The sequence below is a fragment of the Nothobranchius furzeri genome, chromosome 9 (assembly GCF_043380555.1).
Source record: "Nothobranchius furzeri strain GRZ-AD chromosome 9, NfurGRZ-RIMD1, whole genome shotgun sequence".
Classification (NCBI taxonomy): Eukaryota; Metazoa; Chordata; class Actinopteri; order Cyprinodontiformes; family Nothobranchiidae; genus Nothobranchius; species Nothobranchius furzeri.
The window spans coordinates 41,729,689-41,755,254 of NC_091749.1; the positions used below are offsets into that span (position 1 = coordinate 41,729,689).

General features: G+C 41.5%; 2 protein-coding genes across 3 annotated transcripts; one reads left to right on the forward strand and one right to left on the reverse strand.

Moving 5' to 3' along the window:
• The first annotated feature begins 5,183 nt into the window (after positions 1 to 5,183).
• usp8 (ubiquitin specific peptidase 8) lies at positions 5,184 to 17,710 on the forward strand. Of its 2 annotated transcripts, none has more exons than XM_015953537.3 (19): positions 5,184 to 5,289; positions 6,253 to 6,432; positions 7,144 to 7,288; positions 7,402 to 7,487; positions 7,560 to 7,701; positions 7,834 to 7,876; positions 8,012 to 8,183; positions 8,258 to 8,420; positions 8,504 to 8,645; positions 9,253 to 9,527; positions 9,634 to 10,137; positions 10,319 to 10,393; positions 10,487 to 10,785; positions 10,924 to 11,145; positions 11,227 to 11,437; positions 13,432 to 13,668; positions 13,869 to 14,011; positions 17,205 to 17,337; positions 17,438 to 17,710. In XM_015953537.3, exons 2-19 carry the CDS (start codon positions 6,329 to 6,331, stop codon positions 17,594 to 17,596), a joined length of 3,255 nt encoding a protein of 1,084 aa, XP_015809023.1. In that variant the 5' UTR covers positions 5,184 to 5,289; positions 6,253 to 6,328; the 3' UTR covers positions 17,597 to 17,710. The 2 variants fall into 2 exon arrangements, with proteins under 2 accessions (XP_015809023.1, XP_015809024.1); XM_015953538.3 differs by lacking the exon at positions 5,184 to 5,289 and adding an exon at positions 5,577 to 5,709.
• Positions 17,711 to 18,867: 1,157 nt separating this feature from the next.
• LOC129153182 (uncharacterized) lies at positions 18,868 to 25,206 on the reverse strand. The gene is made up of 7 exons (XM_070554432.1): positions 23,865 to 25,206; positions 22,590 to 22,799; positions 22,319 to 22,514; positions 21,927 to 22,139; positions 21,710 to 21,852; positions 19,305 to 19,434; positions 18,868 to 19,162 (listed from the first exon to the last, which is right to left on the reverse strand). The coding sequence occupies exons 1-7, from the start codon at positions 25,085 to 25,087 to the stop codon at positions 18,974 to 18,976; spliced, it is 2,304 nt and encodes a 767-aa protein (XP_070410533.1). The 5' UTR covers positions 25,088 to 25,206; the 3' UTR covers positions 18,868 to 18,973.
• Between the last annotated feature and the right edge of the window lie 360 nt (positions 25,207 to 25,566).

The following is a 25,566-nucleotide window of genomic DNA, read 5'->3' on the forward strand; positions in this document are numbered from 1 at the left end:
TGTTTTCTGTGAAATCTAGCATAATGAATGATAAAAGGATCCTGTGATTACCTCTGCGGTTGAACTCCTCAGCTTGCATTTTCAGAGATGAGACCTCTTTGACTGAGCTGTGCAACAAGTGGCTGCAGGACAGTGTTCAGCATCGAAGATCACAGAACTGTATTTATAGGAAGCTTTTGGTAAGGGACACGCCTCAAATTAGTGACGCATCTCAACTAGTAAAAGTCGTTCGTGTATTTTCCCCAGATATTCACCAAATATTTATCCCCATCCCAATCATTGTAGCTCAAATTTTGTGAAATAACATTTTGAGTGCCTCGTTTTAACAGTTAAACTACGTGATGTCGGATAATTTCTCTATTTCTTTCTTTATTTATCTAATCTAGGACATGGTTCAGATCATGTCTCTATTATTTATCTGTACACAAATTTGTCATGGTCTGCATCTGCGTCTTTCCCCATGTGTCTCCTAATGTTTCTCCATCCCTCTCTAGATTCCCTTTTGTGTTCTCTTAGCGCCCTCATGTGTCCTTTGTCTGCATCTCTGTTATGTGTCTTAAGTTGTAGCCCTTTAAAATAATTCCTCCCAGGTCTTGTGTCATCCAGTCATCCTCAGCCCCTCTAGTTGTAGCTCCAGCCTCTTGTTCCTCAGCTCAATATATGTGTGTGTGAGTTTATGTGTGAGTTTATGTGTGTGTCAGTGTGTGTGTGTGTGTGTGTGTGTGTGTGTGTGTGTGTGTGTGTGTGTGTGTGTGTGTGTGTGTGTGTGTGTGTGTGTGTGTTTGTTTGTCCTTCCCAGTCAGGTCTGGTGTCCTGCTCTGCTCCTCTCCTCATTAGTGATTTCACCTGTGCCAGTTCTCCACACACCTGCTCCTCGTCTCCTATCACTCCAGCCCCGGTGTATAAAGCCTCTCCTTGTCTCATTGTTCTTGTTGGTCCATTGTTGTTTGTCAGCGTTGTTTTGTGTTTATGTTGGTCTGTCCTCCCCAGAGTTTTGCCTGTGTCCGTGCTCAGTTTTTGAGCTTCTGTTTTTGTATTTTTTGATCTCCTGATCAGTCCCTGGGATTTTGGACTTTGGCTTCCTGCCCTTTGGATTTATGTTTTTTTAGAATCATCCTACAAGTAAAAGGATTTTTTCTTTACATCTACTCCTGCCTCGTGTCATCCTGGTTTCTGCATTTTGGGTCCAAACCCTCCTCTCAACGTGACAAAAGTACGCTGGAGTGTTTGTTCTTACCCAATTAGACTAGATACAGTGACACCACGATTATCGCATCTTGTTCGTTCAGGATAAGATTCGTGACACACAGCAATCTTGACACATTTCCACGTGCCGATCCACAACTATTTAAGATTGTCAGCCAAGGCTCAGTTACTCTTTGACTAGAATTCAGAGAGGCCAGATTTGTTTCCTGTATCATTTTCCTGTTTTTCTATAGAAATCAACTTCAATTTAAAGCTACTGATTGTCTTTTTTCCATCTTATTTACTTATCAAGGTAAAAGCTATAAGATTTGAGTGTTTTCTCCGTACATCCTTCCCCTGGGGATATAAGGGCCGGACCGGGGGTTCTCCTGGACTGCAACCAGCAACGGACTGGACCCTGCGGATCCAAAACCAGCATCAGTGATATACATAAATTATATTTGCATAAACTATTAAATAGGAGGTTTGTAGTTTGTAAATGCCAGAGGTGAGATGAGATCACCTTCGGAAACTCAACAGGCTGATGAAATGGTAAAGAAAGCATAAAAAAATGCACTCTTCGTTGTGGTTAAAGATTATGCACCAACTGTAAGATTATGGATGAAATGACGGTTTTACTGAACAAGTTAATCAAACCATTAGAAATAAACCCAGAAAAGTGACGACTGAAACAGGGAAGAATTTGTTTAAATTCACTACATTTGTACATAACAGCAGAAGGCATTTCTCTATTTGAAGTTTTGTCTGGAAGACCTACTGTTGCTCCAGATTTTAGACACACGCCTGCAACTGAGGCTGAAGACAAACTTGCTGAACGATGCAAAGACAGACTGCTCTGCTCATATTTGTATGGCCTATTTTCAGAACCAGGGTGTGAACTGCAGCCCGGTCGCCAGATGTTTCGGAGGAAAAACGAACTGATGTAACAATCATAGTCCCAGTCACTTGATGGCAGTCTTGTATCCTAGTGCATTCTATTGTTCCTGAGGTTATGGGGACAAATCCCCAGAAAGACGAGACATGCCTGTAAGGACATCACATCCATGCTCATCTTCCTGTGGTCCTGTCATAGCCTCTTACCAAATTTACATCATCTCTGCATCTCCTCATCCTCATCATATTGAGTAAAAGATAAACACATTAAAAGGTAGAGTTATTGTGAAGATAAACCCATCAATGTCACAACTTGTTATTGCCTTTAACCTGGGACAAAGACTTGAGCAGCACCTGGACTGTGCTGTTTACTGACCTTGTTATACGATCCCTCTCCTATCAGTGTTGTATTAATGGAACCATGCGAACGCTGAACAATTCTTTACAACTAAAAGGTTTCAGGAGAGTGTTTTTGACTATATTTTCTCAGCATATTTCCATTAATCTTTAGGAAAAGTGCAACTTTAATCATTATGTTCTGTGCTCATAAATCATTGAGGTTTAATTTACTTATCACTTCAAACAAAGTGTTTTGGTAAAGTACCTGCAAGTCATCAGGTGACAAATGAAGTCAACATTTGACTTTATTCTCTGAATTTTATCAGCAAGTCATATCATTACACATTCTAGTGCAATCTGGTTGTCAGAACAGCTGAAAACACAACAAATAACTGGGATCTGAACAGATCTCACACAAAAAGATCCCGCTGAGGTCAGGACACTCGTAGTGTGTGACACTGGTCGTGGCATTTGTGTGGACTCACAAATAAAGGTCATGTGATATGAACCAGAGCACACTGAGGCTATTGTCCCTCCACCCTTTTATGTGGCTTTATGTCTGGGAGTCCAATACTGATGAAAGCAGATTTGATCAAAATTGTGCTATTTCAAACTTGACCACTGCTCTGTGACATCAAAGAAAAAAGTGCTCTACTTTCAACGTTTTTCTGGGTGTTTTATGCAAATAAGCTGATAAAATAAAAGTGACATTGGCTCATCACAAAGAAAGCTTTTATACACACTTGATATGTTCAAACAAATACGTCAAACATAATTGAAAGAGGGAGAACATGACCGCCAAGATTCATATCAGATAAGACACATGGTGTTATATATAACCAGCCTGAGAATCAGGATGAATAACCATCAGTAGCTTAGACATATTCCATTAGACTGGTAGCTTTTTGGTGGTAGACACAAACTCAATATTATTAGAGTATGAACTACATGTGATCATAAATGAGGTGAGATGAGGTTATGCAAAGACAGAGGGAATAGATATATTTTATAGATACAGTACAGGTTAAAGGTTTGGGCACACCTTCTCATTCAAAATGTTTTCTTTATTTTCATGACCATGACCATTTACAAAGGGGGCAACAAGTGCTAAACACCTCTGGGAACTCCTTCAAGTCTGTTGTCTACTGAGGTGCCTTGATACAGCACTCTGGGAACAGCCTATTCATTCAGAAATTTCCTTCTGTGTCTTACCCTCTTGCTTCACCTTCTGGACAGCAGTCAGGTCGGCAGTCTTACCCATGATTGCGGTTATGAGTAATGAACCAGGTTGGAAGTTTTTAAAAGCCTCAGGAATCTTTTGCAGGTGTTTAGAGTTAATTAGTTGATTTAGATTATTAGGTTAATAGCTCGTATAGAGAACCTTTTCATGATATGTTAATTTTTTGAGATAGGAATTTTGGGTTTTCATGAGCTGTATGCCAAAATCATCAATATTAGAAACAATAAAAGGCTTGAACTACTTCAGTTGTTTGTAATGAATCTAATATATATGAAAGTCTAATGTTTATCAGTACATTACGGGAAAATAATGAACTTTATCACAATATGCTAATTTTTTGAGAAGTACCTGTACATACATACATACATACATACATACTTACATACATCTCACTGAAGGGGTGTATCTTTTAGAGAAGTAGGCTAAAATGTTCTCTTCTAAACTGTTTACCACAGCCTGGCTGTAGTTCCATGTTATTGCCACTGGAGTGCATTAAAGTCCCCCTCAGTGATAAAAGTCCATTAAAAACTGAGTTAGAAGTTCTGTAGCTAATATTTTCTCCACACAACCATTGTGTTTCACATTGACGTAAATAAGGTTTTAATTTAGTTTTAGCTAAATAAACTGCTGGAATGAGTTCTCCTGTTGCTAACTCCAAAATGTCACAGCATTTTATTTTAGAAAGAATTAGCAGGAAGTATTTTTACTAAGTAACTATTGGTTTCCTCTTCCTCATCAAGTTCTCCTACATTGTATTATTATTTCCAAGTGGACAGAAACCAAGATTAGGAATTTTCACCACTTCATTGAGATGAGGAGGGTAAAATGTTATTTTCTCAAATGTTTCCCTATAGTTCCAGCTCGCTCTTGTCAGGCGAATTAAAAACTAACTACCCCGGTAACTTGCTTATTTGTTATTATACTGTTTGACCTTAGAAGTCTTTTTAATTTAAGTAGTTATGAAAAAATCTTGATGAAGTGTGTCGAAAGACCCAACTTGATTTAGTTATTAATAGTTTGTGTGTGTGTGTGTGTGTGTGTGTGTGTGTGTGTGTGTGTGTGTGTGTGTGTGTGTGTGTGTGTGTGTGTGTGTGTGTGTGTGTGTGTGTGTGTGTGTGTGTAATCATATTTATATTGATAAAAAAGGGATAAATCACTGCTTCTTCACCGATTCTAAATTAACATCTTCAGAGATTGTATACTAATGTTGTTATTTGATTCCAAATTTAATGTTCTTCAGAATTGCCCGTCAGAACCTGACTGATATCGCAAGATTTTTGCAAAAGATAGCAAATGTTAGCTTGGCCTACCAGACTCATCGTCTGTTCCACACAGCCAATGACCTCAGCAGAGCAGAGTCTACTATCAAAATAAATGAATGAACGAAGATACACTTCTAGCTGATCTTCTTATCGAAATCCTATTATCCCCATTCATGTCTGATTACTCCACCACCCCAAATCACAGTTTTTCCTTCTCTGTGGTATTCATTCTCCAGCTGGTGGCGGTAATGAATCTCTGGGCCGGTTTTGTTAACGCGAGCAATTACCACAGACGAAGAAGGCAAAATAAGGAAGTAGAAAAAATCAGCTGTTAAAAAGTAGCTAAAGTAAACATTGGATAAGAATAAGGTAATGTTATTGCTTATTTATTATTTTTAAGCAAATGCCACATACACCCGATTGTTTTGCTTCCGAAATATATACATAAAGTGTGGGGAAATGTCGTAGCTTTAAGTACAGCTAGTAAAACTACTCCCATCTCATAACGCAACATGCTAACGTAGCTGCGGAGCTAACTAGGATAACAACAACACCAAGTTCACGTTTGTTCCTTTAACTGTGTTTATTTTAAACGACTGTGTGGTATATGGTCCACATTGTAAATTTTATGTTCAGTTTTCCACGGACTGTTCATTAATAATCTATTTAAGGAAGATGTTTGTGGTTAAGTTTAGCCAGAAAACAACTTAGTTTTGCCAATTTAGACTAGTTAGCCAGCTAACCACAGCTACACGCTAACTTCAGCTTTCTACGGCGCCGACGATAACGGTAGCGTTTGGTTTAAAATCAACTTCTCATTGTTTATTTCATTCTAACGTGTTTTTATTGGGCTATTCTGAACGTCACACGGTCTTTATACATTAAACTTGCGTTCATAACTCTGACAGGCCTAGCCACACTCCTACCTAGCACTCAGTAGTCTTACACCTGCTTGTCTAATGCAAACTCTTTTATGATATAATTAACGTTTAGGATATACAAAGTAATATCATTTTTATATAGAAAATTATATTTGAAAGTCGCCACAACTGAGATTATTTTAGAGAAACATCGGTTTAAAATCAACAATCTCTGACATAATTCGTTTTAGAGAGAATAATATTTCAATTATCTGCAATGTTGATTTTGAACAGGTGAAGTGTTTCTTTATAAATAACGACTATGCATATTCTAGCTAGTGCAAGATAAATTGGCTGTCAAATTTGCTTATCAACAGGAGCTTAAATGTAAGCTAATGCTGATTTGGGGCTTGAGATTCATCTAATGTCACACAAAAGTTGAGTCTTTTGGTTTGTTTGTTTTGTTTTGTAGAGATGTCCAGAGCTTGTGCAAGGCACTGACTGATGGACTGGTCACCAGTTTGTGAACTCAGAACACATCTGCCAAGATGCCTGCAGTATCTACCGGGGTCAAAGAGTTGTATTTGTCTACATCTCTAGGTGACCTCAACAAAAAAGCTGAAATAAAGCCAGACAAGTCGAGCACCAGAAGGTAACCATTTCTGTTGTGTTTTCTATTGTTAGCCGTGCATTATACCAAGCTGTTGCTGATATTTTTACATGCTCTTACCCTGTTATGTTTATATTGTTGGTTTTAAGTGTCCCTGCTGGTTTTTATCTGTTTTGTTTTTATTGTACAGCACTTTGGTGGCATGTTTCATGCCTGGAAGGTGCTTTATAAATAAAGGTTGATTTGATATGATCTGTGTCATACAAACGGGGTCTATTTATTCATGTTCTTGCAAGAGATTTAGGGTTTGATTAAGCTATATATTTATCACATTCAGAACTAAAGAAAACACTATTTCGGCTTTTTTTCCCCCCAACTGTATATTTATCACATTGTCTCTTTAAAAAACTAAAGAAAACACTATTTCGGCTTTTTTTCTCCCAACTGTTGTAAAGTAGAAGAATTGAAACGGAGAACGTAGAGTGCTACCAATCACTCATCTAAATCAGTAGTGATTTACCCCTGCTGTGGACTGTGCAAAAGTTTATGAGTGAGTATCATGTGTCAAGATCAATCCACAGCTGATGTGCTCACAATTGAGGTCATCATAAAGTCGCACGTGTGCATTTTGGGCCTTTCATAGGACACTTTCAGGATTTAGGCCAACAAATGAAATAAATCGACAGAGATACAATAGGAAGCATCTGAGGTTATGGTCACATGGTGATGGCGTTCTTTTCATCTGTGTTGCAGCTATGTTCAGAGTGCATGCAAACTCTTCAAGGCGGCAGAGGAGTGTCGTCTGGACAGGGATGAGGAGAAAGCTTATGTGTTGTACATGAAGTATTTAACGGTATATGACATCATCAAGAAAAGACCAGACTTCAAGCAGCAACCGGTATGATTAATGATTCTAATTCTTTGTAGGTTTGTCATGGAAATGGGTCATGCTAGCTATGTAGACGCTTTTATTGTTTTTTGAGTAACTCTTTTCTCTCCTGATATCTTTAGGAGTATTACATAACTATGCTTGGACCAACCAGTTTTAAGAAAGCCATTGAAGAAGCTGAAAAGCTGTCTGAAAGCCTTAAACTTAGGTTAGAGTATTTGCTTGTTTAAAGTTGAATGTTATTCTTCTTTGGAATTAACTAATCTTGGTATTTATACAGGTATGAGGAAGTCGAGGTTAGAAAAAAACTAGAGGAGAAGGAGAAATTGGAGGAGAAAAAGAAACGGGAGCAAGTGACAAAGAAAGATGGTGGCCGTGAATCTCCAAAACCTTCATCCATAAACAAGAAGGACTGCAAAAAGGTTTTAAGAAGCAAAAAAATTGAACTTGCTGCTCTGGGATCTGCTCAAATGTTCAGAGTTTATTAGTACTGCATTCTAATTTATTTCAGTAAAATAAAATCCAGTAATGTAAATGTTGCACGTGTGTTTTAGGTTAAAGGAGAGCAGAATGAACTGAAGAGTGTCATCACAAAAGGTAAACTAAGTTACACAAAGAGGCCTCAGATGTGTGGCTTCTCTGTGAGCTTTTGGAAACAAACTGAAAGCTTTAAAGTTTAGTTTGTTTGTTTTACTGAAGTCTTAGAATTAATTTAGTGACCATGTGTGTTAGCTGCACAGCCAGCAGGTGGGATCACAGCTGAGAAACTTTTCAGCATGATGAAGGACCAGACGATCTCAGTAACTGTCATGGACGCCCGCTGCCACAGAGACTATGAGGAGTCTCACATCCAGGTCCCGGGCCAGACCTGCATTAGTGTGCCTGAGGAAGCCATTACTCCAGGGTGAGCAAAGGACTCGTGTCGGCTTCGTGTCGTTTCCGTTCAACATCCTAAACTCGTACGTGATCATTTTACAGAATCACTGTGAATCTGATTGAGGCAAAAATGCCCGAAGGGTCCACGGATCATTGGAGGCGGCGGGGATTTGTAGACTACGTAATCCTGCTCGACTGGTTTAGTTCAGTCTCTGACCTCAAGCTTGGCACCACCTTACAGAGTTTAAAAGATGCCCTCTTTAAGGTGTGTAAGGGCGTGTTGCCACCAAGTGTGAGAGTAAAGGAAGGTGATTAATATTAATAACTGTGATGCCAAACATTTCACAGTGGGACAGTGTCACCTTACTGCGTAGTGAGCCGCTGGTGCTGGAGGGGGGCTATGAGAACTGGCTGCTGTTTTACCCCATGTACACAACCAACGCTAAAGTTCGACCCCCGAGACAGACCGTTTCCAACAACCTCCCTCAGTGTGAGTATCACCAGCGATGGATGCAGCAGATTTTATTTAACTGGTTCTGAGCTGTGATTAAGGTGATTTAAACATATTTAACCAAATTCATCAAATCAAATGATCTGTGAGAGGGATTATTAGTTTCAGTGTTTCCCCAGTTCTTCTAGCTGGGAGGGGCTGAACGTTTCGCTACCCTGCGTCTTCCGTGGTGGTGGGGTCGTAGATGTGGTGCCACGCCTATGTAGAGGAAACACTGATTAGTCTAAAGCTGAATTTTCATCTCAGTGGTTTACAGTGTCAAGTATCCAACTTGGTGTTTGAGACCACAGGATGAAAATAAGCAAACAGATGAACCAACACTTAGAATCATTCATCTTGAACGCTTTACTGATAAGTTTAGTTATTAAAGAAATGAACGAAGTTCTGCTTTATTTTAAAGGAAAACCTTTATAAGGAAAAGTACTTTTCAACTGTTTTAATCAGTAAACTGAATTCCTGTTAACCTGAGTGGCATTTCTAAACTAGCTCATCTGAACAAAACAGGAATGAAGCATTTAAAAATATCATTACTGCACTATTTAGTGTTTACCGTGTACCCATTTATTTTCTGTGATGTTTTGAACAGTAAACTTTAGCTACCCATCCTTAGAGGAGCCAAAGCTTCCGACTCCAGTTCAACCTGAGCCTGAAGTTTCACCTGAGCCTCCAGAACCATCAGCTCCTGTGCTGGTGAACGGGGTCACTCCTGCTGAGCCTCCAATGTCCAAAACATCCGTGGTTGCTGACAGGTTTCCAGACACAGCTGATGTCTCCATCACAGGCTCTACAAATTCAGGGCTAGACCAAAGTAAGGATTCTGCCTTACACCAGTCACCTGCAGCAGCCAGAGCGTTCCCACAGGTATTTCACCTACCCTGAGATCTTTTTGATCTCCAGAATAGACTTGCATGTCCAGATGTGTGCAAATATGACTCCTGTTGTGTTTTATTCTGTTCTTCTGTTGCAGTTTGACCGTACCAAAAAACCATCTGTCCCGGTGTCAGATCAAACTAAGTCCGGTCAGAACAAACCTGCAAAAGATCCCACTCAGAATGGTCCGGTTGTCCCCGACCGCGCTGTAAAACCGGCCTTTACCCCCAACGCTGCTCTGTCTAAAGATGAACAGAAACAAATCCACACCGAGGCGGTGGCAGTGATGGAGAAGGCCAAACAGGAGCAGGAAAAACGCAACCAGGAGCGCCGCTTAGAGGAGGAGAGGCGAGAAAGGGAGCAGAAGGAGATGAGAGAGAGGCTTGAGAGGGAGGAAAGTGAAAAGAGGAAGAAGGACGATGAAGAAAAGAAACAGGAGAAGAAGAAACTTGAAAGGCAGAAAGCTGAAGAAAAGGAAGATAAAGAGAACAAGGTTTGGGATGAGAGGGAGAGACGAGGAAAAGAAACAAACTCCGACACGCCTTCAAAGAGCATGTCTCTGGATTCACCGCTTCCCAACCACATTGTTAGTGAAATAAAGGTGAGTTCTTTGTGTTATCGCTAGAACACAGCTACGAGTTTGTGTTCCACATACAACCTGTGTGTCTGTGGAACCCACTTTTACATTCTCCATCGATCCACCCAGCCAGGAGCCTGTCGTTTCAATTGTTGAGCTGTTTTAGATCTTTTGTCAGTAAAGATAGTGTGTGCTTGCTCCACAGAGGGAGCCTCTGACCAGAACGAGGAGTGAGGAAATGGGTAGGAGTGTTCCAGGGCTTCCAGTCGGTTGGATGAAGGTGCCACATATTTAAAGCTCAGATATGGGTGAATTGGTGCAGCGAGATTTAAATCTGCATATGAATTGACTCAGGAACTTTCTCTTTCAATAGTTTCTTGACACCGTGACTGGTACCTACAGATACTATCACTCACCAACCAACCGGGTCCACCTTTACCCCCCTGAGGTCACCGTTCCTCAGACGCCACCCTCGACACCGCCAACGGTCAAGCCAAAGCCACAGCCTCCCGCGGAGGTCGACACCAACCACGAACAAGATCGAGAACAGTCCAATCTCAAACGCTCTTACTCCTCCCCAGACATCAGCCAGGACTTGAGAGAGGAGGCCCAGAAGAAGGTCACAGCTCCGATTCCTGCTGCTGTCATACCCAACATCAACAGAGAAACCAAGTAAGGCACACTGATTTCCTCACAATGGGAGTGTTTTCCGTTAGCCTGAGATTATTCACAGCTGGTCAGTTCTGTTTCAGTGCTCAAGTACTGATTAGTTTTATAACTATAACCCTTTATTTCTTCTCTTTCCTCCAGACCTTCTGTCTCTAAGGTTCATTCTAAAGCGGAGATCGTGTGGCCTACTGCGGCTAAAATTCGTAACCTGAATCCTACGTTTGGAGGTTTGGGTGCTTTGCTAACTGGCCTTCGTAACCTTGGCAACACCTGTTACATGAACTCCATTTTACAATGTCTCTGCAACACTCCAAAGATGGCTGAATACTTCAACAACAATTACTACCTTGAGGACATTAACAGGTCAGGTCTCAGATCAGTTCAGTGGTTCCCCGTCTGGCATGAGGAAGCTGTGTAAGCATCCCGGTGTCTTCTCTCTTCCAGGTCCAACATTCTGGGCCATAAAGGGGAGGTTGCAGATGAGTTTGGTGTGATCATGAAGGCCCTGTGGGCCGGACTGTACAAGTGCATCAGTCCACGGGACTTCAAGAGCACCATCAGCAAAATCAATGATCAGTTTGCAGGCTATGACCAGCAGGACTCTCAGGAGCTGCTGCTGTTCCTCATGGATGGGCTCCATGAAGATCTGAACAAGGTAGCACATGTGTGGTTTAATCTTATGATGAAAGGCATTAAGAAAATCACACTCTTTGTCGAAGGTTGAGTAAGTTCCTGAAAAAGCAGTTTGAGCAAACTACTTTTTAATGTAGACAAAAGGTCTGGGCTCTCTTTTCAGGCGTCCCCGCAATGATTTTGTTTTACCTTTTCAGTTTTTTGTTGCCACCTTTCCTGTTATAATTCCTAATGCACCACACACACATAACTATAAAACAGTAAAGTAATATAGTGTGGTATTTCTGTTGTAAAAAATAGAGCAGTGTTTAGCTTTCTGGGTTTATTTTTGACTTCAGAGTCACTGCAGCACAGTGCCGCCAACAATCTGGGAAAACCCTGCAAACAACAGGTCAAAACTTCCAGAACACACCCCAAACCTCCTCAGACTCTCCGTCTTCTTCTTTCTGACTCCGCACACACACGCATGCCTAGCTCTGCCAGCTGACAGAGAACAGCTGCATTCACAGACAACAAGTCCGTCACCTAAAAATTCACAAGAGCAGAACCAGACTAAACAGAAGATGTATAATCAAATTTGCAAACGCAAACTTTAACAGAACAGAACATTTCCTCCATCACACAAGGCTTCACTTCCTGTTCAGCTGCGCTGAGCTGAGAGTGCACAATTTGTGCACATAGAGGGAAGGGATGGTCAGGATCCAATCATTAAGGATGGGACATTCACAGTGATTGGATGGATTTTTTTCCCTGGATTGTAAGTATCAGAAGGGATAAAAATTTATCTTTTTTTTTTTTTTGGACAAACATTTAATTTATTGGTTTCCACCTGGTGTGAAGAGGCATGAAATGCTCCACAAAAGGATCTCATACTTCAACGTTAACAGTTGTTTAACTACTGAGTTCGTGTGAATCATGACATTCTACTACACTAGTATGCTGCACAGTTACCTTTTAACATTTTCTGTATCGTTTTTCTTTTTTCTGTTTTTTTTTTCCCCACTGGGTTTCATTTTGATTGCAAATTAGAGCGTAAGTAAATAGCTGTGTTGTTCGTCCACCTACAGCAGTGTGAAAGTGCTGTGTCTGCATCTGTCTGGTCTGATGCTCCGTCAGAACCTCTGCATGTTGACCCAAAACATGCTCATTGCCTGCGTCTGATTTATGTTTTTATTTTTTCCTTCTGGTTTTGTGTGCATTTGGACACTGGAAAAGTCAAAATGATTCAGTGAAAAGACAGAATAAGATTATTTTATTTTTATTCTGTTAAAAAGAAATAAGACTTGAGTTACGGTTTCACAGGTCAGGAAGCTACTGTGACAAATGTGTTCCTCTGGAATGAGTTATTGTATGCTTTCAGCTGTTTAATCTTTTTAAATGAGAAGATTTGATTAGCTTGTAACAGCTGGTGAAGTATGTTTCACACCAAATAATCTCCATCTCACCTTGTTCTCCTTTTGTGTGATGTTCAGACTTGTTTGCCGTCAGGCTGGCCCAGTCCAGGTCTCGTAACGTATTTGTACATGGAAATGATTTTTTGTGGGTGGGGTACTAGTTAGAACTAAAATGGTTCCCATGTTTTCATGCCCAACATAATGAAACTGATTAATTGGCATGCTCCTGAAACGTGACACCTTTCATTATGATTACAGCATGCATTTGCCGTCTGTTACTATCCAGAGTTTCTTTTTTCTCTTTTCTGAAGATAATAGCTTGATAACTGTGTAAATGGTTCTCCATCACATTCCAAATATTCATAAGTGGGTCAGGATCTGGACTTTGGTGGCCAGGTCACGCTGAACCAGTCGTTTTCAAAACTTCTGCCCGATGAGTTTCAGTACCAACCATCTCACATGATTACTGAAAACAAGAAGCTGCTCACGAGTCGGTCAGGCCTAGCTGAAACCTATTATTCACTGCACAATGTCCTTTAGTTAAATCCAGCTGCTGACATTTTCTTTTGTGCCCAATAAGGATTACAAGTTCTCATGTCGTCCTTGTTGTTTCTGCTGTCAGGCTGACAACAGGAAGCGGTACAAGGAGGAGGAAAATGACCACCTGGATGACCAAACTGCAGCTGACCTGGCCTGGAGCAAACACAAGATGCTGAATGAATCCATTATTGTAGCGCTGTTCCAGGGGCAGTTTAAATCCACGGTGCAGTGTCTGACCTGCCATCGCAAGTCACGGACGTTTGAGACCTTCATGTACCTGTCGCTGCCTCTGGCCTCTACCAGCAAGTGCTCCCTGCAGGTCAGTCGTGGAAAATGGCCCGTGTCAGGGGTTAGATACGTTCAGTTTCTTCAATCACAGCTTGATTTTAATAGAAGGAAATCAAATAAACACACACACACACACCTTAGCATGTCTGAGTAGCTGAGTTTTAGACTGTCTTGCCATGCGCATAAACCTAGCTGTGTGTTAGATTTGTAAATGTTGTTGCTTCCTATCAGGATTGTCTGAGGTTATTCTCTAAAGAAGAGAAGCTCACTGACAACAACAAGGTGTTCTGCAGACACTGCAAAGTTCACAGAGATTCCACCAAGAAACTGGAGATCTGGAAGGTTCCCCCCATCCTTCTGGTGCACCTGAAACGGTCTGTAGTCTCTGCTGGCATTTTACATGGAGGGGATCCTTTTCACTGGTTGGGTAATACCTAGGGTTGGGCATCGTTTGATTTTGAACGATTCCGACTCTGATTCCAATTCCTCGTTTCGATTCCGGTTCCTATCGATTCCCGATTCCGATTCTTTCAAGACATGACATGCTTTACATGAGCTAGCTAACCACAGGTCCTACTTGATAAAATAATCTTAACTTCAACATGAATTTTAACTCTATGAATAATAGCATCACCTTCATTTAGACAAAAACGTGTTTTGGAGAAAAAAGAAAAAGACTTTAGCACAACCAGTGTGTTTGTTTCTGACCACAACCAAAGTGTGGAAGAAGCCTCTGGAATGAGAAGCTAAATGTCTCCAACATCTCCAGAAACATCCAGCTGTTTTTAGCTAAAACTCTCAGGATGATCATGTCCAGGATGACTGAGAACTACACCTCCATGCTGCAGCAGCATTCAGTCAGAACAGGAAGTGAAACTTAAATGTAGCTGCTGTCAGTAACAATCTAACAGATTTTAAACATTAAAACTCAACAGAAATAGTTCAAAAAAGTCAATTGAAATGTTCACAACTTTGTGTGTGATTTATTATTATTATTATTATTTATTGTGGCAGAAGCTGGTGTGGTCCACCACATAGAAGCTTCTCTAGCATGATGACTTTAATTATTCTACATGTTACTGTTCAGCCTTCTGATGCTCATGCACACACACAAACACACACACACACACACACACACGAGTGTTGGTGAGCAGCTGCGTCTGACTGCTGACGCTCCGTTTGTGTTTTTATTTCTGCAGTGAGACAAACTCACCTCACACCGTCCAGAGTTTGTTCTTTAAAGCTTCTATTAAATCCACCGTGTTGACGTATTTTAACAAGTTTCCTCTACGCTGCAGGAGTTAAAGTTTACATTCTCAACTCAACTTTATTTGTAAATTGCGCCTCACCCTTTCTTTCCACCAGAGCCGTCAGCAGCACGTTACTGCAGCAGCACGTCATAGCTGCTGATAGGAACCGTTGTGGTCAACAGAACCTTTTCCACTGGAGCCGTCGGCAGCGTGAGTCGGCCGCGTCTCAGGAGCAGCATGTCGCAGCCCTTACACGCCAATTCTATTTTCTACGCGCGCCGCCTCTGAAACGGGTCAAGTTCGACATTTTTGGGGAAGGAAAGACAGGAAATTGGATGCGGAAACGGAGCGAAGCTCCCGAGATTTTCAGAATAAAGAAACGTACTGCCTTCCGGTTGCTTTACTTTAAAAAAAAGTTTCTAACTGTGCGGCCCCGTGAGAAGTTATCACCTAGCTAGCGGTCTCCTTTGTTTTTCAGGTCCGTATTGGCGATTATAAAACGGACAGAACATAAAACACAAACCTTTTGGAGCCATGTTGTAGTTTTCTCCTGCTTGTTGTTGTGTTTACTGATGAAGTCACTCGTGTGACTTCGTGCTCTGTCGGTGACAGCTGCTCCCCTGCTGCTTCGCGTCTCGTGGGAAGGGCCAAGCAGCAGTTTACGCGAGCAAGACGTGCTGCTGCAGTAACGTGCTGCTGACGGCTCCGGTGGAAAGAAGGGGTCACAGGTAAAAAGATGCCACCAAGGCGCTACACTGATCAAGTAAAAAACATAAAACATTAAGTCCAGAAAATAAAAACATTGTATCACAAGATACAGATAAAATACAGTGAGTGCACAAATCACTATAAGTAAAATAATAAAAACTAGTTAGAAAGGTTAAAAGACAGATCATAAAAGTAGGTTTTTAGCCTTGCCTTAAAAACCGCAACAAAGGTGAAGGCCCTTATGCTGAGAGGAGGCTCGTTCCAAAGCTTAGGACCTGCCACAGCAAAGGCCCTATCACCACGTGTCTTTAGGCGCGTTCTTGGGACCGAGAGGAGCATGAGGTTCTCCGAGCGGAGTGACCATGCAGGGGTGTACGGTTGAAGCAGTGACACCAAGTAAGGAGGGGCCAAACCATTTTAATGTTTTAAAAACCAATAAGAGTAGTTTAAAACGAATCCCTACATCAACGGGTAGCCAATGAAGCGCAGCCAGGACAGGAGTTATGTGGTCATACTTGCGCCTGCCCTCTAAAAGTCTGGCCGCAGCATTCTGGACCATTTGCAACCTGGCTACTGAGCCCTTGCTCACACCGAATAAAACAGAGTTGCAGTAGTCCAATCGCACCGTAATAAAAGCATGGACTACCGTCTCAAGATCATGACGTGACAAAAATGGTTTGATCTTTGCCAACTGACAAAGGTGGAAAAAGGAGGTGGAGATCACTCCATTGATGTGGGTATCAAAACTAAGGGCGCTATCCAGTTTAACACCAAGATTAGTCACCGATGCAGTCAGATGGCCATTAAATGACCCACAGTCAGTTAGGGAATAATCACAATGTCTGCTTGGAGCAAACAATATAGCCTCTGTTTTGTGATCATTTTGGCTCAGAAAAATTTCACTCATTCAGGTCTTGATCTCCCTCAAACAGTTAGTAAGAATAGAAATAGAGAGACCACTTGACGTGTTCAGAGGCAGGTACAGCTGACAATTGTCAGCATATAGGTGGAATTGAACTCCAAGCTCACGACAGATGTCACCTAATGGCAGAATGTAAACAGAAAACAACAGAGGTCCCAATATCGAGCCCTGTGATACCCCACAGGCTAGATCAGAGTACTCTGAGGAATAACTTCCCATCTTTACACACATTTCTATTTGTCAGGTATGATCTAAACCATTTCAGGGCTAACCCTGAAATCCCGACATAATGATGTAGATGGTGAAGCAGCACTTCATGATCTATCGTGTCAAAGGCAGCCGTGAGGTCCAGCAGAAGTAACATTACGGAGTAAAAGTTCGGCAGACGCGTTTGTTTATATTTGGCCGCTGCGCGTCGGGTGGGGGGAGGGGGGGGACGACTCAGTGCTGCACACAGACAGCTGGTGTGATCCGCTCTGAAAAGCGGATTCCTCTTCCGGTCAACATTCTAGGAATCGAAACTAGGAATTGAAATAAAAAAACTTTGAACGATTCCGGGAAAAACTAACATTTGGTCCCGGTTCCAATCGATGCTCGATGCCAACCCTAGTAATAACATAATAAAGTTCAAATTTCTGAGACTGAAAATGTAAACTTTGTATTTTCTTTATTTGTTTATTTCTTCAGGTTCTCTTATGAAGGTAGATGGAAACAAAAGCTACAGACTTCTGTTGACTTCCCACTAGATGGTCTGGACCTGATGCAGTATGTTATTGGACCCAAGCAGAACCTGAAGAGATACAACCTTTATGGAGTTTCTGTAAGTAGGAACAACACAATGCTCAAAACGTCAGCTAAAACTATGCAGTGCATTTATTTAGAAACTTTAATGCAAACCATCTGTTTTCCCCCACCACCAGAATCACTATGGAGGCTTAGATGGTGGCCATTACACAGCATACTGTAAGAACATCCACAAACAGCGCTGGTACAAGTTTGATGACCACGAAGTGTTTGAAATCTCCTCCTCTTCGGTCAAGTCCTCTGCAGCCTACATCCTGTTTTACTCCACCCTGTGACGCTGCTGCAGGACATCAAGGGGGAAACTACATTAGAGTAGTCATGCTCTAACTTGGAGGCCATTTTCTTTTCAAATAGCTCTGAGGAGCCTGGTGCACATAGTTGAGGGTGAAGTGGTCACATATGTGCAAGAGAGGACAGTGGCTTTGAGATCCTGACAGGAGAACGTCGGAGGCACGCTGTGTACTGCTTCAGCTACTAGAGGAGCCTTTAGCTGTTCAAACATGCTGTCTGTGCACATTACTGACCAACCAGAGACTAAACAGATGCTCATGTTAGTCTGACCTTCTTACTAGAGCTGTGCTTTAGGGCTGATTCAGATCATCTTCACTCTCATTTCTCTAGTAGGCAGCGTAGACAGCAGAACTGATCTTCAGCTTCCTTGTACTGCTGTTACACATGAACATGCACGTTTTTAATGCTGAAGTGGCACATTCAAACGTTTGGTGTAAATACACAACAGCGAATTCTGTTTGGTGACCAAATCTCTCTCTTTTTTTTTAACCGTAGCAACCGCCATGATATCACTATATAAATTTAACTGAATCACATTTGTTTTGAGGGTTTAACTGTAACGACTGATATAAGAGTAATGGGAGAAACTGTGAGTGATTTTTTTTCTAACAGATTTCAGACTTTTGCTAGTTCCTATTAACATCCTTCTTACAGAGTATGCAGTCAGTTTTAGGTTGTACAGCGGGTTGTTAAGCAGCAGACCTTTATCTTCTTCTCAGAATGCTTTAAACAGATACCAGACATGGGCTGGTTGTCTACCTGCTCCTTTAAACTTTATTCTCAGTTAGGTGGATGTTACTTTTTCAAATATCAAACTCAAACACTATTAAAAAAACTGGGAAAAGTTAAGTTTGAGATTCACTTATTTTGATTTTCCTCCAACCTGATGGATTTTTTGTGTAATGAGCTGGAAAAAATGAAGACATTTTGTTCTGCTGAGCGATTCTGTGTCGACGCTCGATGCCTGCCAGGCTAACTCACAGACACGACTTCTAAACGGACCAGAGATGCGAAGGTGCAGGATCTGATCATTTCCTGGGTCAACTTCTCTTGCCTAGCATGACATTATAATCCTTTTTCTTTTTTATTTGTACATTTGTTTTATTTCCTAATGCTCTACAAAAATTGTTTCAAATATAACGAATATATTAACCTCAAACAACTCATGACTATTTATTAAAACTACTACAAATTCATTTTGTGAATGTGCATTTTTGTAAATTTCATGTTGGCTCAAGTTCACAGGCTTCTGATTACATTTCTGGCAGGTACAAAAAAACCTTTTTAACAAGTTTGGATTAAATCTGCAAAAAATGAAGAACACGTTAAATGAGCGATGGGTTTTTTCCTTTGAGCTGAGCTCAGAGTCCTTGGATCTTTGGTTTCTGGAAAGGCTTGTGGCTGTAGAGCAACATGTAGACATCTGGAGATTGGATGTGGGTGTCCTCTACTTCTCTTAAAACTGCGTCGTCAAAGCAGTGCCACGATTGGGTTGGGCCATTGTAGCACACAGCGGTGTAGTGACCCATGTTCAGATGACCCATGTGGTTCTTGAAAAGAGTAAAATCCCAAAAGACATAATTTACACTCCAATAAGGTAAGAGTAGTTCTAAATTTCTCCAAACAGCTTGATCTGATGATCTGACTGCAAATCCCAAACAAAAATCCAGCCACAGCTCCACATATACTCACTACAACAGCATAGAGGTGGTATGCAGATGCGTTTTGCTCCGAGCAGGAGAGAAAAGCCGAGAGATCCAGCTTCATGGAGAACAGAACGTTGGTCCTGAGTTTTACCTGATTCTTCCCTTTACGGCCAAACCTAAAGAGGAGATGAAAAACTTTTTATCAGGTTTATTACTCTCCTGTCTCTGTGGTGTTTTGAGGTACAGTTGTAATCATTCGCAAAACAATTCTTGTTTGTGCACAAAAAGTATGCATGACTTATAAATTATGCTTACTTGTATTTTTATAGTAATAGTTTAGTGTGATGTTTTATGCACTTAGTACATCAAATTAAAGGGCTATCACGTAACGTCTGAAGTAAAATTATATTGTGTTAATTAGACATTGAATATATGTTCATATTTTATTAATCTCCCACTTGCAAAATGCATTTATATCTGCTTTTTGTTGTCTAATATAATTTTAACCCTTAAGAGCTCAAGACCGTTTAAAACGGGAAAAACTGCATCAAATAAAAATGAAATAAAAGAAAGAAAATAATTGTTGATATATGTATGGATAGGATGTCACTTGATGTTGTCAAACTTATGATGGGCTGTGACACCAGTGTCACCGTGGGTGCATAAGGGTTAAGACCAAGTTTATTTCTGCTGTTGTGTGTTTAAGGCAAAGCTCATGTATTGACCTAATTGTTAAAAGTTGATGTCAAGTTAAAGAACGAGTGAATAAGGGAAAAAACAAACTACAACTTCAGATCTAACATACGGCTTTTAAACTCATGTAAAAACAAATGATCTGAATGTCATGAGAAGATTTTTGTGAACAAATTGTTTTTTTATTTTTATTTAATAAAGTGTAAGTATACAGTTGAATACATTTATGTGAACATTCATGTTTAATTATACAAATATATGCAAAGATCCACAAACATCAGTCGATTTTAGACCCTTTTTTTAGAGGATTGTGAAATTTGATTTATATGTACTTCTACATCTTTAAGGAAAATATGGCATCTTATTAGCAAATTTACATTAATGAATATGGAATTTAGCCAAGAGAATAGACAAGTTCATTACAAAAATACTAATCATACTTGTTTTCTTTTTTTTTAAAGGAAACAAACAATCTTAAAGAGATATCCTTGAAAATATGTTAAATAATAAACCTACTACATTTCTTCCCAATAGCAGTATACCAAAACAAATGAGTAACACTTTCTGCTGGATGATCTCCACAAAAACTGCAGTTAACATCACTATCTCTTTTAAATTTCACCATGTAGAGCTTTGCATGGTTGTCATGAAGAATTTTAAATGATGCATTTTTTTAACTTTTTTTTTTTTTTTGATACTGGACTTGACTGCTGCCTTCCAAACGGTGGACCAGGACGTTCTGTTGGATCATTTACAGAACTGGGTGGGAATTACAGGGGTGGCCCTTCAACGGCTGAGGTCCCATCTGGATGACTGGAGGTTTTGTGTGTCGATGGGTGAGGCTACTTCAGCCTGGGAAAGTCTCAGATAGGGAGTCCCTCCTGGTGAAAGAGCTAGAGCAGGTGCTGAGGTTGATCTTGCTTCCCTGGCTCAAACAGAGAAGACTGTGGTCACTAACTTGGGGGTGAAAATTGATGCAGCCCTTAAATGTGACTCACACATGGTTTTCTGGACCACAGTTTCCACTTTTATCGGCTAGCTTTCCCCCAACATCGACACTTTTATATTTTTAACATTTGTATCGCAGTTTTTAATTGCTTTGAGTAGTTTATTTGAATTTTTAATGATTTTTATTTACTTTTATGTATGTTGTTTTTATTACTACTCTGGTTTTTATGTCCTGTTCAGCACCTTGGGCCTCTGCTAAGGTGGTAGAAGATGCTTTTTTAATAAATGCATTGAAATGAAATTGAATTTACTTCATTAATCTGCAAATATTTATGGGGGATCATCCACACTGCCTTTTAGCTGATATCCAGAACATGGCGATTCCAGTGCCATGTGACAAATGGGTGCAAAACAATAGCTTTTTTAAACAAACTTCATATTTGTTTGTTGCTGCTACCAAGTTCTTGTAAAAAGCAAATTTTTCTCCACCGCTGATTCAGTTGGACCTGGCAGTGTAAATTGAGTTGGTGGTAAATCATCAAAATTTCTAAACTGCATTAGAGTTCCTAAATGTATGGGATTCAGCCCCACTGGGAATTCCTGACAGGAAAGCTACATTAGGGAGGAATCTGTAGTTGTGCCACCAGTAGGATCCCATTCTGCACCCAAGTCTCTAATAAACGTGATCTGTTTTTAATTAAAGGATCTCTGTTGTTCCAGATGAGGTATTTGTGTGGTGAGAAGTTGTGCTTATAAATAAGGGTCCACGTTACTTGCTTATGAAAAGAAAACAAATGATGTTTTACCCACCTCTTCAGGTGCAACAGGAGGATCTCTGGAGGTTTTTCTAAACGTGTGAGGACAGTTGTTTCCCTTCTCAGCCCACACTCTGAACAGAGCATCTGCTCACTCCCCGTCAGCAGGGTCTCCTCAAAAAACAGAGACAAGCAGTCCTGCACGAGTAGGACAGGATGAAGATATAGGAAGAGCTGTGCAGCACCTGGAGTGATTGGCTGATCAAAGCTACCTGAATGGAGCACTTCGAGGTGTCTTTGGGCAGTGGAAGAGACAAAATGGTGAAGCTTTGAGTGTTGTGCGCCTGGTGATCACAGTGCATGCAGATGGTCGTGTAGCTTAGCTGGCCTTCAAACAGGTGTGAGACGATGGTGGGCTCAGCGTCAATGTTTCTGTTTGGTTCTTTTCTTGGTTGTTTCAGGAAATGTGTCTGGCGCTTTGCTACCTAATAAACACAAGCAAGCAGAATCTTTGTTTTAGTTTGTGGCAAAGAGAAAATAAAAGTGATTGTTTTAAATCCCCCCCCCCCCCCCCCCCCCATTTTTTTTTTTTACAAAAGGTTTTAACAACAAAAAGTCAGATTTGATTAAAAAATTATTGTGCGGGTGTGTGATGTTGCCTCACCTTTTTTAGGTCATCATGGAGCGCATTGAGGAGATAGAGCAGCAGTTCCTGGGCATCTTGCTGTGAGAAGTTGTTGAACTGGGGGAAGATGGAGCACAGCACAGACCTGGTTTCAGCAGGGGCACAGATGGAGCTGCTGCCCAACCACATCTTCTCCAGGAGACGGGCGAAAACCTCTGCAACCCTGCATCTACACCTGCATGTACAGGGAGGTTCAGATCACTGGGGTTCCTCATCAGTCTTAGTCAGAGGAAAACGTAGATGCTGTTACTTTGCAAACTCTTTACGTGCATCCTGGTTAAGGAGATGTTCCACAAGAGGCACAGTAGAACAGAGACACTGTAACACAGCATTTAAGTAGCAGGAGTTGCCAGAGTTGTCTAACCCACAAACTCCAGGTTTGTTCCATCTGGACTGTAACTCTGCTCCAGAGCTGTTTTTTACATCTTCCACTGCCCGAGTACAGCTGTTTGTATTCAACCTGCAACAGCAAAGAAAGAAAGTAAACAGAAACTTTTAATTTGCGGTTTTGCACATTGTGTTGTTAATCGGGATCGAGTGGCAGGATTAGTAGAACCTCACTAACATTAAAAAAACAAAGTTTTTACAGTAAAAGATAATGTTCGGAACTAAAAACTAAATTTAATTAATTAGTAATAAACTAATTCCCAAAAATGAATAAAATAGTTGTCATGGTCTGTGTCGGCGTCTCATCTCATGTGTCTCCTTTTGTCCTCCATTTGTTCTCCAGGTGCTCCTTTTGTGTCCTCTAGCGCCCTCATGTGTCATGTCTGCGTCTCTATATGGTGTCTTCTGTTTGCAGACCTTTTTATCAACCCCTCAGGTCCAGTGTTCATTTAGTTATCCTCTGTGCCCCAAGTTGCAGCTCCAGCCTCTTTGTCCCCAGCTGTGTGTGGGTGTGTGTCCATTCCCCATTCCTGTTTATATTAGTGCATTTGTGTCTGTGTGATGGTGTGTGTGTGTGTGTGTGTGTTAATTCTTCCCGCAGCCTTTAGGTTTAGTTTGCCCTCCTCTGTTTCTGTTTGCCCATTTTGATTATTAGGTTCACCTGTCTTGCCTCCAGCTCTCACTCCACACACCTGCCGCCATTTTCCCTAATCACTTCTCCCTGTGTATATAAGCTCTGTCTTGTCTGTGTCTGGTGTCGGTTCATTGTTGTATGTTGTCAGTGTTGCGTGTGCTCTGTTGTGAGCGTTTGCCTTCAGGTCTTCGTGCTCTTGGTTGAGCTTTGTCTCCAGGTTTTTGTGCTCTAAGAAGAGCTTTGGGTGTTCCTGTTCCCCAGGACGTATTGGACTTTGGCTCGCTGCCTTGGATTACTTTTTGTTCTTTATCCTCCAAATAAAAGGATTTTTACTTTGAATCTACTTCTGCCTCTTGTCATCTGTGTATCTGCATATTTGGGTCCTAAATATCCTCAGAACATGACAATAGTCTGAAGCAAGCTGAAACTGTTAATGTCATTTAAGAGATTTACATCACCCAGTAACCTGAAAGTTATAATCAGCATGAATCAAACCTCTTTTACCTTTGCTTAAAACGATTAGGCAAACTCATTTCCTGGTAGGAACAGCTGTTTAGCCGAGGCAGGGCGGGGACGATGCTGCTGTTTTCTGCAGCCAGCTGAGAGACCAGAATCCTGGTGAACTCAGTCAGCTGAACGCTCCGGCTCGAGCCTCGACTCTGCAGAGTGTGGAGAACATACGTGTTGATGCAGACCACGTGTAGCACCGCCCAAAGTCCGGGCAAAAACACATCTACTGCAGACCCTTTACGGTCTGAGAGTAGAAGCAGAGCAGGTCCATTCCAGCCCTGCAGGTGGGCAATAACAGACCCAGAGTCATCAGAATTCTGGTGAACCTGAAGTGGTGTGACTGATAAAGATGGAGATGATGTTTGGTCTTTCACAACAGGAGCAAAGCAAACATCAAACCCTGATCCCGAGAGGGTGGGTAGGGCTTTGCAGGCAGAGCTGTCTATCTGGACCAAGTGTCTCTGGCTGCAGAAAGGTCCCACCAGATGTTTGACCACCTGCTCCACCACAGATGTTTTGCTCTGCTTTAGGAGCTGCTCTGTGTGGTACAGACACATGTTACAGATGAACCCAGTGCTCAGGTCACAGAGGAGGGCCAGACATAGACAGCAGGGACCGTCCTGAAAGGAAAGTGTGTATTTCTTCACAGCCAGTTTGGCACCAGGTGTGTGTAGGGTCTGGTAACGCCTAAATAAATGGGTGCAGAAAGAAGACAGGACCTCCAGTTTGTCCTCATCCTCCAGCCTGGTTAAAGACAGGAGGCTGGTCTGCATGCCGTTCCTCTTCAGAACACCCTGCTGCCTGTCCAGTTTTTGCTGTGGACCAACGCTGCAGGTCTCTCCCACAGATAAACCACTTTGTAAAGCAACGGAGAACCACGCCAGGGCCTCACTGTACTCTTCCTCTGAGAGATGAGTGCTCCTCTCCCTCAGACTGTGTGGCTGCCGCTGAGCTCCGGCCTTCCCATCAGCAGCTCTCCTCATCAGCCCCTGAACAGCCTCTTTATCCAACACCTCCAGCAAAAGTTCTCTGGCTGTACGGTAAACCTGATACGTGGGACTCCACTGAGCCCTTGAGAGTGGCTTCACTTTTTTTGATCTGAAGATATTTGGGAAACAAATAATCTCACTCTGTGAATCTTCATGCAGATCCTCCACTAGATGGCACTCCTCTGATGTCCAGTCACACTCCTTTACTGACAAAGCTCGGGCCTTCATTTTAGCCTCTGGATAATAAAAAAAAAATCAAATAAAAATTCTTCCTGGAATGCAGATGAAATCACAATAAACCATGAGAAAAAAAAGCACCAGAGTTGCTGAAGATAACCAAACACTGACTGAGCACATCAGTTCTGTTCTCCTGCAGGGTGTGTGACACACTCTCTGTGGACTGTACAGACAAACTGCAAATGTTCTCAGCTACATCACACACTCACGAGAATCTGCTGTCAGGGTAAAACACCAGGGATCCTCAGTCGCCACACCACCATCTTGACGACGTACAAACATGACACTTTGACTCCGGTGCAACTCTTTCACCAACACTTATTCCTTTGAGGCGTAGCTCACTATTAAGGAAGCATTTGAGAAGCTCTGGAGATCTCATGCATGTTAATTTTGGGTCTAAAACTAGTTTTCACAAGTGCTATTTATTTTTCCTGTAGAGCAGCTGTATTCCGACATTAAATAATTGTTTT